The following is a 13,533-nucleotide window of genomic DNA, read 5'->3' as shown; positions in this document are numbered from 1 at the left end:
GTGTTCTTTTGATGCATCCTGATTCCCCAAAATGCCCCCAGACACTCGGAGACGAGCCCAGCGTGAGTTCATTTGCTACAAGCTGCATGTCCGTCCACTCCAATCCCAGCGTGAATCCAAGTCATTTCACAGTCCAGTCGCCTCCACCTCTTCCTCCTCTACCTCCACCTCTTCCTCCTCCTCCATATGTAAGGCCAGAGCTCAACATATTTACCCCCACAGGCAAGAGACGATAGATGATGCCCATCAATCCCAGGATGCATCATGTTCTGTACGCTCCAAAGGTAATCAAAAAAACTTGTCTCCATCTGCATAAAAACTAGCAGGCCTGATCAAGACCCAGCAGGAAAGGCCTTTGGAAATAATGCCATAGCCCTCCTGGGTACACTGTAAGGTATCCTCCTATAAAAAAACACTGATAACCAGGGTGCGATTTGTAGGGGGGTATGGTGAGGATTTCCCCCCCTCTGGTTTTCCTATCCCTACCTCTGCTAAATTATTTTTATCGTCGGGGGGGACAACATTTATCCCCCTCTGCGACTCATATTGATTAATGATACTTCATATAAGTAAAGAGCTGCAACGGAGAACAGTCTAGTAAGCTAGCCTACATAATACTCTGACATCAGAAACGACGGGCCACCGCCAGCACTGATGCTGCTGACACAGTGGCTGCGTGGATAACTTAATTTGGCCTTGATCGCAGGACATTTCAGAATGTCAAGTGTGTAATCCATCATAAATGGCTAGGTTCAATGGAAAAGTTAACTGGACAAATGAAAGAAAACTAGAAGGATTCAGTGAAGCATAATAATGTTTTAGAACCTTCAAAATTAGAAAACTGATGCAACTGAGATGGAGGACAACTGCACGTCGAGTAGAACGTAGGCCTATTGTCCGAAGGAACTTACATTAAATGAGGAGATATTTGCTGAATGTCACAAAAAGTGTTACAGAAATTGCTTGGCATCGCTTATTCAATGGCTCTCTACCGAAACACCTGTAGTTTGCGGAGGATGAACAAGACTTTTTCAAAATCATCCCCCCCTCTGGTTTTTACACAAATCGCACCCTGCTGATAACCTATCTTCCTATTTTAATAAAACAACACGCTTCTCTGCACAACAAAAGAAGCCAACTTCATTATGAGATCACATATTTTTGTGCATATTTTGGTGATCCTGAGAATTGTGCTGAGACTCATACCCATCATCTCTACGGAGACCGATGGCAGCGTTGCCAATACTAACAGCTGCTAACAGCTCTACTCTGTGCATAGAAAATAAACTGGCAGGCTCTTTAAATAAAAGAACATCTGCTCTGATCCTTGTATATTAACAAGACTGATTAATTATCCCACTACGGCCAGTTATTTACTTGGAACAATCACTATGGGAAATCAATGTTTCTCATTTGTTACGGGGGAAAGACTACAGTGGGATCAGTTTCAAGGATTTGAAGGGAAAGTCAGGGGGGCAGCTGTGGCCTACTAGTTAGCGCTTCGGACTTGTAACCGGAGGGTTGCCGGTTCAAACCCCGACCAGTAGGCACGGCTGAAGTGCCCTTGAGCAAGGCACATACAGGGTGCTCCCCGAGTGCCGCTGTTATTGCAGGGAGCTCACTGCACCGGGATTAGTGTGTGCTTCACCTCACTGTGTGTTCACTGTGTGCTGAGTGTATTTCACTAATTGACGGATTGGGATGAATGCAGAAACCAAATTTCCCTCACGGGATCAAAAGAGTATTTACTTATACTTACAGTAAGGGAAAACAGCATCAACAAGGGTTACATTTCCCCAAAAAGCATTGTTGTTTTCCAACATCGGAATGAAGGGAGATAGAGAGTGAAGGAGAGAGGAAGAGAGAGAAAGAGAGAGAGAGAGTATTCAAAGTGATAGTCCCTCTTTTAATCATTTAAGGATGGGCATAGCACAATTAAGCTTTTGAGAGAAGAAACCCTGATCAATTTATCAAGCCTGTCACACTGGACACTCCCCTGCACTCCTCTCCCCTCTTGGCCTCTGTGTCCAGAGCATCCTGTCAGTCTATTAGATAACAGCCAGAGGAGCAGATGTCCAAGCCCTGTCAAGGGGGCATGGAAATGGATTACAACAGGCCAAGTAATCCCCCTAAAAAGGCTCCTTCTAAAGCTCCTAAGGGATATGGGAGTAGAAAGGTATAAAGGAAAGAGTCTCTTTCCCTATCTCTCTCTCTCTCTCTCTCTCTCTCTCTCTCTGTCTCTCCCTCTCTATTTGGGTTTGTTTGTGATGTTGTTGTACCCACCTAATGAGAACAACCCCATGCTTTCCTCCTCGTCGAGTGCCGATGACAAAGCGCATTTCGTCTCAGTAGCACGTGGCGGGCGGCAAAACAAAATGGTTGATTTGACTGTACGCGGAGTGAAAATTCCCACCTGCTGCTGAATATGGCGGCTGGCTGGCTGGCGGCTGCGGCTGCTGTGTGGAGCGCCGCGTGGCGATGTTGTGCTGGGGCTGCTGATGAGTTTGATGAGTTCGTTTGGCACAGACAGGGGCGGGGCCCCGGCAGCAACTCAAAGGGCTGAGAGCGTCACACACACACACACACACACACACACGCTGCTATATTTAGGCAGACAGTGTCATGAAAGACACTGACACACACACACACATTCTCACAGGAGCTTACAAGCAGGCACGCAGACTGTCTGGGCTGATTAAGGATGACAGGTTCTCCTCTTCCCTTCTTCCCTTCCTCCTTCACCTCCCTCCCTCCGTCTCTGTGTCTCTCTCTTTCTCCCAAGCTCATCCCTCTGTCCTGACGTAGCACTCCCTTCTTGACGCACACAAACACTGGAGCCCTGGCAAACACATGGGCACACAAACGGGCACTGGCACAGGCCCCATGTGCCCTCTCTCTCTCACACACACACTCTCTCAATCTCTCTCTTTATTCCCTCCTCACTTTCTATTTTTTTTTCATCTTTTTCACACTCTGTCTATCTCTCTCTCTATTCTCTCCCTCACTCTTTAGCAGCCAGCTTTAGTCACATCACACCCCGGTGGAGCGCAGACAGCCGTAGGCACAAGAGGAGGGCAGAGGAGGAGAGGAGAAGAGAAGAGATGAGAAAAGAGGAGAGGAGAAGAGAAGAGAGGAGTGGAGGGGAGAGGAGAAGAGATGAGAAAAGAGGAGAGGAGAAGAGAAGAAAGGAGTGGAGGGGAGAGGAGAAGGGAAGAGAGGAGGGGAGAGGAGAAGAGAAGAGAGGAGGGGAGAGGAGAAGAGAAGAGAGGAGAGGGGAAGAGAAGAAAGGAGTGGAGGGGAGAGGAGAAGGGAAGAAAGGAGGGGAGAGGAGAAGAGAAGAGAGGAGAGGGGAAGAGAAGAAAGGAGAGATGGGGTAAGGAGAGGAGAGGAGAAGGAAAGAGAAGAGAGAAGAGGAGAGGGGAGGAGGGGAGAGGAGAGGAGAAGGGATGGGAGAGCAAAGAGGAGCAGCTACATGTAACTGCTGAGTGCACAAATGAGAGATGAGAGATGACCGGGCCCTGACAGACCAGCTGCAGGTGATTCCAGATGTCCAAACAGCCACATCAAACCACACTGCCTCCCTTCCTTCAGTTCAGGTTTACCCAAGGTTTGGCAAGTTCATTTTTTCTGTTCTCACTAGATGAAAACATACCTACCCTGTATGTAAAGTCTATGTTCAAATGACAAGATTGGATGAGGTGTAAATGTACGGGTTGAATGAAGGAAAAGTGGGAGAGTGGGGGGGATGGGTGGTGGGGCTCTTCAGAGTGCTGCAGAAAGTTCCATTCACATGAATGAGCCTTCTTAATGTTCGGGCCTATGTTAAATCTATATAAATCACCGGCAAAGTATATAATCACCGCTGTCCATGGCAACGGGTTGATTAACGCAGGTCTTTCATATCCCTCAAATACGTACAAATGACAGTACCCAAGAATTCGTACCCTAATTCGCTGTAATCAGCTCTTTGCCTCTGATGACACATTGGCAAAATAAAGTATTGCAATGGAATTTCATTGAAAGGGAAAGTAAGCTAGTAAGACGCTACACGCAACACCTGAAACTGTCAAGTTCTATCTGTGTGGCTTAACTATTTATTTTGTCAGCGGAAGACAATTTAAACGGTAGCAAAATCATTTTTAAAGATTCATTGTGTTAGGTTTCTTTTCTCGTTTTGGCAAGTAGCCGTGTAATAAGCGGGATAATGTATTGTCCGCCGGTAATTATCAGAAAATAAGTCCCGACAGGGAGAACAGAACCCCGACGCGCAGCGGAGCAATACATTATCCCTTACATAATCAGGTTGTACTTTGTCTGTGTTAATTGAAAACCAATAAAAATAATTTTGAAAGAATCTTTGTTGTCACTCATATGAGAACCAACTGAAGCACCCTTAAAAGTGTCCAGATACAGCAGCAACACCCTTTTTAGTTTGCATGCGTAGGCAACATACAGCAACAGGCCGAGCTAAAATAAGCCTCTCACAAAACTGGGGCCGCAGCTTGATGGAAGCACTGTAACAAGGGTCATTATAGGGACCAGAGTATCAGCCAGATGGCGGCCAAGAGCATCGCCATATTTAGACCATTTGGTCAGACTCCAGCAAAGCACAAACTGGCCATCTATGGCAACATCTTCTCAATTAAAGGTCCACTTTGGTCCATTTGGACCGGTCTCCATGCATCTCATCCTGGTCAACAGAGACATCAGATGAGCAGTTAAAAGAGCAGACTCACTACACAGGGAGAGACTTCACATCTAATGGCTGAAACAGATGTCTTCATACTGTTGTTCTTTTTACCTGTATGTGGCAGTTGAAAAGTTTCACTGGCCTGCAAATGGCCTTTACTGTAATGATGTCAGTTGCTGTTTTGACTTTGTGCTGCGTCATTATTGCAATCACTGCAGCAAATGAAACATGCATTTATGCATTCATGTGGTTATCTCCATACTTGGTAGGAGGCCAATCCTTCATTATGTGATGCAAAGTAATAAGCAGGCAGGGATGCCCGATTTGATAGGCTGTTTTGTCGCTGCAGAAAGAGCAATGGATTGTTTTCTTCCTCAGATGGATTTCAAAATATGAAGCCTGCTGGTTTAAGACAGAAGACACATAATTCGGTTCAACTAGCAAACGACTGCCGACCAAATTGCATCTTTAACCTGTGCTGCCTCTTGATCTCCACAGAAATACGGGAGTCATAGCTTCTACCACCAAGCAGAGCATCCTTTAAGCACCATGATGAAATAGTTGTATAATACAACCAGGTTGGTGCACATATACAGTATATATATATATATATATATATATATATATATATAGAGAGAGAGAGAGAGAGAGAGAGAGAGAGAGAGAGAGAGAGGGGGCTAATGCATGCTGTAGTTTGCATATACCACAAATGCAGGAGATCTCTCTATATACTGTATGGTGCTCAATGACAGGATTACAGGAATTGAAAACACAAAAACACTGCAATGTGCAAAACCTGCCATTCTCCCCTTTTTCTCAAATCTCCCATTTTTTCCCTATTCCTCTTGCTACTGGCTGACCTCAGCGCAAATTAGCATGCTAGTGATCTAAAGCCCTTCTCTTTCCTCAGGGCTATAAGCAGACGTCTCTCTCTCTCTTCCTCCATCTTTCTCTTTCTTTCTTCGCCATGGTCATGGTATTGAGGAAGGGGGGTGAGGGGGGTTGTCCCCCCACCCACCCGCCCTTTCAGCTCTAAAACTCCCGCATCTGCAGTTCCTCATCACTCAGCTCAAGTTGCCGGATGACAGACCTAGTTTTCTCCTTGAATGCATTTTAAAATAGCTACGGACTCACTATCAAAGCCCCTGCCCTGTGTTCGCAGGGTTTTTTTTGGCTGATTCACAGCAAAGGAAAGGGAAAAAGCCTTTGATGTCTGGGCTTGGGAGAGAGAGAAAAGTAGCGAGCAACAGTTAAGGCTTGATTACTTTCAAACACTGCGCCTCCACACAACAGCCATATTTATCTGACAGATAATGGCAGGCAGCACTGCTGAAGTCATAGCAGTTCACCTCAGTTCAGTACAGCACCATGGGGGGGCAGGAGTGAACGCTGACACACAACTGAACCCTACCAGCACCATCAGCACAGCTGCATCATCTCCTCTAATGTCTTGCAGTAAAGTAGTGTTTGTGTGTGTGTGTGTGTGTGTGTGTGTGTGTGTGTGTGTGTGTGTGTGTGTGTGTGTGTGTGTGTGTGTGTGTGTGTGTGTGTGTGTGTGTGTGTGTGTGTGTGTGTGTGTGTGTGTGTGTGTGTGTGTGTGTGTGTGTGTGTGTGTGTGTGTGTGTGTGTGTGTGTGTGTGTGTGTGTGTGTGTGTTCTGTCTGCTTTAAGTGGTTCCGGCATTAGATGCAGGCTGGCATTAGTCTGAGACGCTCTGGGCTTTGGCTCGGGTAAGGACACATCTAACTGAGAGGGGATGGGGGGCATGGGGGGTTAGGGAATAGTTACACAACAACAGACTGGCACAGTAATCCATATGGAAAGTAGGGTGTGTGTGTGTGTGTGTGTGTGTGAGTATGTGTGCTTGCATGGTGGGTGGATGGAGGTATGATGGCCTCTTACACAAGACCCTGCCACTGTCCACACCCCTGCTGTCCATATCAGTAGCCCAGGGATCTGTGCCAATGCCAACTCCACTTGTGCTGGGGGCATCTGTGGGCACTCAGACCATCTCGTCTGCTGCCAAAGCTACTGAACACAACATGAGGTTCACCCGCTCTCACAGATATCACATTAAGCGCACAAAACACACCCCAGTCTTAAGTCAAACGTAAACCTCTCAGTCCAGACACACTACCAAACGTGCATTGGATGTCAGTGAAATCACACACGTCATCACACTTGTCAGAAAGTAGTGTCGGAAAGCAACAAAACTGCAAAAGCACTTTTATGCTCATATCATATTATTTTAACTCATCGATGTTGGAGATACCTGGTCCACAAAAGTAGCTATTTACTTTTCGAATTTCGGCAACAGAAGTTTTGAACCCAGTTTGACGGGGCCTGTGAGAAAATTACTCATCTGAGACGGGCAAGGCAAGTGCAGGAGAATTCAACTGTGTGTAGTCTGCCCTCCGACTCCCACTCTTCCTCCCTCTCCTCCTCCTCACTCTGTGGCAGCCTCATCAAACAATGTACGCCTTGCAGCTGTAGGAGCTAGTATCTCTTCACCATCAAACTGCAGAATATGATAACACAGCTTTAGCCTGACTCTATACAGTCTCAACACTGTACAGTACCAACACTGAGCAGCAAAACAACGCTGTGGGCACTGCAGACACTGGGACAGGCACAGTTTCAAATGCACCAAACATTAGACCAAGTATTACTGTCATTGCTGGACAAATACCTCTATACAAATCCTGAATCTAAACACTGTTGCTGTGTAGTGTCAAGTGTAATATTGATTAACTAATAAACATAAAATCTAAATCTAAAATAAATGTATACACATTGTATACAGCCCTAATCCAGTCTTCCTCATGTGCAGAGGGAGGAAGAGGAGGAGGAGGAGGAGAAGGAGGAAGCTGGAGGGACTAATGCATGCTGTAGTTTGCATACAGCACAAATGCAGGAGATCTCAGAGACAGGCCTGACACAGGGCAGGCTGAGACCATTTCACATTCCACAAGCCTTGCTAATGAGGACACGTCTCAATGCATATGTAAATCACACACGCACGCACACGCACACATACATATGCACACACACACACACACACATATGCACATGCACACACACGCACACTCACACACACACGCACTCACACACACACTCAAACACATATACATACACACACGCGCAAACCATGAGTGCTCCACTCTGAATCAGAGCCAAACTCTGGATGAGTCCTAGGGCAGGTCTAGATACACCTACATTTACAGATACAGTTTTTTTCAACTGCTTACACACTAAATCTTTGCTTGTCACACAATTTTCTAAATATGTCCTCTAAACATCATAACCCGACACCAAATCTGCAAAACCATACACTAATTCTCAGTGTTTGACTCAGTTTTCAATTGACTAAAACACATTTTGCAAAACACCACACTCAATTTTCTACCTAACACACAAAAATCTAACAGGAAGTAACTTGATTTCGTTCTTCAAACACAACCCATCAAAATGCCACACTAAATCACCAGTGCTTCACTCTTTCTCTTCACATGTGTAAACACTCTTTACTTTACTGAACACCATCCAATCATTGCCTTAGTTTAGGTCTATGAATAGATATACTCTCTCTCTATTTATATATATATATAGGTATGGACCCTTTCAATCTGCTCCTAGAGGATTTCCGGTTGAAATATTCAGAACCAATGCAGATACTTTGAAAATTACAGTAATCGGACTTTAGCTTACAGTAATGTTCTACAAAAAGTTGACTTTATGTTTGTAAAATTTGTCTTTTTACTCTATTTTTGTTTGTCCCCATGTTACAGTACCATTAGCTCAATACATTTTTCTGTGCCTCCAGAAATGCCTTAGGAACGCTTACTGTAGAATTGTTTGTTTCTGCAGTTGAAAGGGTCTATAGGCCTATGAATGCACTGTACACAATACCCACACACACACACACACACACACAGACACATGCACACACACTTGTCTTTGGAAAAAAACAAAATTTGCTGTAAAATACTGTATTCGCAACAGCAAATTATTTGGGAAAAATCACTATTTTTGGTTTCAATATTGCTGGCATTTTTACTGTGTATTTCAACTTCTCTTTGTTGATACCGTAACTTTCACTCTTGTATGGAAATACATATAGAAAGCCTAAGACAGAAGAGCTTTAGGTTTTGAGCAAAAGTGTGTACATGATGTATCCAAAATGTCATATTATGACAAAAGTGTTTGTAATGTGAGGCGAATGTTTGCTTTAAAGGTGTGTTTTTGACATTTTGAATGTTGTGTGTCATTTTGCTGGAGATTTGAGGCATTTTGCATTTTGTGTGAGCAATTGTGGGTTTTGTGTGTGGAGTTTTGAAAAATAGACACAGAGTTTTGAAAACGTGTGTAAACAATTGTAAAAAACTGTAAACACAGTCTTGGCACACGTGGTAAAGAAATCCGAATGCATCCAGGTAATCATGGTGTCCTACATAGCTTAAAATAATTGGCGAGGACACACACACACACACACACACACACACACACACACACACACACACACACACACACACACACACACACACACACACACACACACACACAAACAAACAAAAAAAGCAGGAAGAAAGGAAGACATTCATCCTGCCAGCCAGAACTGAAAAGACCTGCCAGTTTGAAAGCTGAGAAACCTGCCGCTTCACGAGTTGCACCACATCTCGCTCACTTGGCTGGGGAGAGAAGTCGTGATAAAAAGGTTTCTCTCTGGCATAACCGAAAAGTCCTCATCATTTTAAAGCATATCCTGCACCAGGGATCCATCATTTACTGTGAGCCCCAGCTGCTGTCTCACCAGCAAATCGTTCTCATAGAACGTTCAAGCAACGAGGCAACTCACCAAAATCTCCTCGGCCTCCCGATACGGAATGGTGAGCAAGGCATGCTGCCTGTGTTTGGTATTTTAAAACTCGTCTGATGGTCAAGAGCCTCCCGTCGATCAGCTGATCAGAGTGCTAGCAGGCCACAACAGAGAGGCCTAGTATTCGGCTTATGATCTGAGCCTCGGCCTAAGTCTCTGGTTCCGTTTATCAGTGTGAGACTGTCATATTCCCCACTGTGACACAATATTAAATAGAGTCAAAATCAGAGGTGATCGCATTCTTTTACTCCTCTCCAACCTGTCACAGTTAACAGTCCTCTTGCATTTCTACAGTAAATACAACTGGTGTGAAATCAGCGAAATCGATTCCAGACACTTGACTGGCGTCTAGAGGCATAAATTTCTTTTGTGCCTCGTAAGGCTGTGATTTGGCAGGACGGTCGGCGTGGCAGTGGCTCAAAGCAATATTGAGGAGAGGCCCTATAAAAACCAGCGCTCAGTGGCCGTTAATCACAGAGCACCGTCCATCCCCAACGGCACCAAAAGGCCAGCGGCAGAGAGGATGAGGTTGGCACTCAGCTGGTGCTGGTGGCTAAATCATGCAGGAAAGCCAAAGCCAAGTCAATCCTGCCCCGCTCCACTCTACGCCCTCCGGTCCTCTCCTCTCCTCGGTTCTGCTTCTCCTGTCCTCATTTATTTCTGTTCCCAGTTGGGCAGCTGGGGAGGCAGTGGGTTCTGCACGGTTCCTTGTCGTCTTGCTGTGATTCCAGTAGCCGTGGAGAGCGATACAGGACAGGCCCCTGCAGCAGGAAACCCAGATTCGAGTCCTGTCGTTCCTGGAAGGAAATCAATCTTGCTGCTCTCTCTCTCTCTCTCGTCTGTCAGTCTGAGCTACACCAGTAGACCTTCGGGGTGTCTGATTCTTCGTCCTCATCCCGGTGCCCCCCGGCTCGTGAGTGTACGGAGTTGCAGCAAGTAGCCCTAGCTGCTCTGGCCAGACGGATAGCTCTAGCCTCCAGCCTGCTCCAGCTCTCCCCTGCCCTGCCAGCACTGCGGAGAGCCCTCCGCCTGCGCCTGTTACTGTGGCAACGGGACAGCAGTCGGCGGAGCTGGCTCAGGCTGCGGTACAGCTCATGTTCCGGACACTTCTCTCTCCCTCATTCACTCACAGCGTGCCAAGCGTGATAGTGACCACAGAGATGCTCGCAGTAAACAGCAAAGACCACATGCCTCTAACGACTAATGCATTCCTACAGTATACACCACCGATCACAGTTTAACACTAACCACTAACCTGTTCAGAGTTAAAGGACATCGATTTGTATAGATGTTTGTATGCAAGGGAAAGGATTATGTAGATATGATGAAATCATGAACATCATAAAACTGACATCTCACTGTACTACAGTGATTCATTTGAATATTTTCTGAATGATGCAATGTGGACATTGATTGATTGATTAAACAACATTGATATGTTGTAATATTAACAGAGGCGGACAGAGTACACAGCTTCATTACTTGAGTAAAAGTACAGATAACCTTTGCTAAATTTTACTCAAGTACAAGTAAAAGTACAACAGTCCGATGTCTACTTAAGTAAAAGTGCTGAAGTACTTGTTTTAAAAGTACTTGAGTATCAAGAGTAAAAGAGTACATTTTCTAAATATTGCATTACTACTGCTACAGTGCTTACATTTATGTACAGAAACGTCCTACATGGAGTTATGAAAAATGTTAATGTTAATACCTCGGAGAATGTAAAAGGAATTGAAAGTAAAATCAAGTAATTTTCATATTTTTACCATGTTGCCAGGGATGGGCAGTATTTCTAATACATGTATATAAAATACGTATTTCAAATACAATACTATTTTGTAATTGAAACACTTGAAGCGAAAACTATCATTAACTTGTTCCGAAAATTGAAATAGTCTGGCGAGGTGGGGCCACGGTTTGGCACATTCCCGGGATGGACCTGTTGCGTCTTCATCCATTGTTTTGTCCATGGTTTCATCTCTTATCTAAATCTGACCATGGAGTTGACTTTGGCGGAAAGCTGAAGGTGATTGCTGATAGACTGTCCCAATCAGTGGCGCCTGCACAATCCAATCACGTTTGAGAGGGAAACAACAAATTGAGGGTTTCCGAGATTTTTCTTTTTTCCTTTTTATTTTAGAAGTAACGGGTACTCACGGTTAGGGATAGAAATGTAGTGGAGTAAAGAGTACAATATTTGCCTCTCAAATGTACTTGAGTAAAGTCATAAGTACTCCCCAAAAATGATACTCGAGTAAAGTACAGATCCCTCAAAATTGTACTCAAGTACTGTACTCAAGTAAATGTACTCCGTTACTGTCCAGCTCTGAATATCAATAGTTTGATTGATTGATTCACTGATTGTCTGACTGAATATGGATTTCCATGTCAATCTTGTAGAATTTATGTAATAGGCGACAGATCTTACCATAAACTTCGGGCCTTGGAGAAGGTCTTGTCCACCCTGAAAACACACACAAAAAAAAACAAGAGATCAATTTTTCAATCTTCTCAGCAAAATGTACTGCCATTTACAGTGAACAAGCCACCACAAAGGTTATACATGTCCTTTCCGAAAATAGTATATTGAACAAAGCAGCATTTTATTTGTTTCAGATATTTATTGGGTAGTTTCTATTTGTTCAAATGTACTGTAGCTACAGTACGTAGAAAAGTCCACAGTGCTCTACAGAACGAACTAGGAACAAACACAAACACTGTTAGCCATTAAGATGATGAAAACCAGCACAACACAATTCAGTGTCTGCCGTTCCCCCAGTTCCAATAACACAAACACACACACACACACACACAGACGGAAAAAGGACAGCAGACAAATGTTCCTGGGGCCCATTGCTTGCAGTAAATAAATGTCTGTCTGTCTGAAGGGCTCTCGTACTCTCTTTTGTGTCTTTTGTGCAGTGTGTGTGTGTGTGTGTGTGTGTGTGTGTGTGTGTGTGTGTGTGTGTGTGTGTGTGTGTGTGTGTGTGTGTGTGTGTGTGTGTATGTGTGTGTGAGAGAGTGCATTCTCTGTCTTTTGTGCCAAGAAGGCTGCAAATGACCTTCGATGTGAAGTTGATTTGTTTACAAAGCATGTAGACAGTGCTGACTGTGGCCTCAGTCCATTCGCCCTCTACGCACAGGCGACGTCCTCAATAATCGCTAACCCCCCCCCACACACACACACACACACTCACCATCCATCCCTCTATCCCTCCATTTCTCTTTCCTTTCACCTTTCTCCTCCACCATCCCCCTCTCCCCCTCTCTCTGGCTCAGCCTACAGTACAGCGCAGCAACCCTGACCCTTCGGCCCTCTCTCTCCCTAGCCTCACCTAATCCCCGAAAAGAAAGCCGGACGTTTGGAGCAACAGGTTTCCATGGCAGCAAAACCGAAGCCTACAAAGGAGGATCTCAAAGCCATTTCCTGTGCCTCCAGGAGGCTGCTGGGGGAAAAAAGCCCCCACATCCTGCATGCCACTCTGGCCACCAAGCAAATCCCCCTTGAAGATTTGTTCCCTCACAGCATGCCCCAGCCAGTAATACCGAGACCATTTACAGACAGACTGAGAGAGAGATGAGACCATTAAAGCCTAGATGGATGGATGGATAGATGGATGGATGGATGGATGGATAGATGGATGGATGGATGGATGGATGGATGGATGGATGGATGGATAGATGGATGGATGGATGGATGGATGGATGGATGGATGGACGGATGGATGGATGGAGATGGATGGATGGTTGGAAGAATAGATTAGAATAGAATAGGTTTGGGGGGGCTGGTTGCTGACTATAGCAGGATGATCCGGATGAAATATTAAGAGGATGTCTGTCGCTGTTGGCTATAGTGGGATGATAGGAATAGGGTAGTAAGAGATTGTCTATAACAGCCTCTGGCTATAGTAGGATCTGAACTTCACTCACTCGCATCATGTTCCTGTAACTACCCCATGAAGAGGCAG

At 45.0% G+C, this 13,533-nt stretch overlaps 1 protein-coding gene across 11 annotated transcripts in view; it reads right to left on the bottom strand.

Moving 5' to 3' along the window:
• Positions 1-13,533, bottom strand: part of rap1gapa (RAP1 GTPase activating protein a) — a 106,252-nt gene that overhangs the window by 52,871 nt on the left and 39,848 nt on the right. For 10 of the 11 annotated variants that reach the window (XR_007193298.1, XM_048240438.1, XM_048240428.1 and 7 more), the window contains exon 2: positions 11,994-12,029. Coding sequence is in view for 9 of the 11 variants with exons in the window: in XM_048240428.1 (XP_048096385.1) it covers positions 11,994-12,029 (36 nt within the window). In the remaining 2 variants the exon portion in view is untranslated. Of the gene's footprint in view, positions 1-9,544; positions 10,530-11,993; positions 12,030-13,533 lie in introns of those variants that run through there. The other variant, XM_048240430.1, reaches the window with a different exon arrangement.

The sequence above is a fragment of the Alosa alosa genome, chromosome 4 (assembly GCF_017589495.1).
Source record: "Alosa alosa isolate M-15738 ecotype Scorff River chromosome 4, AALO_Geno_1.1, whole genome shotgun sequence".
Taxonomy (NCBI): Eukaryota; Metazoa; Chordata; class Actinopteri; order Clupeiformes; family Clupeidae; genus Alosa; species Alosa alosa.
The sequence above is the reverse complement of the archived record's forward strand: the minus strand, read 5'-3'. Positions and strand labels throughout refer to the sequence as shown.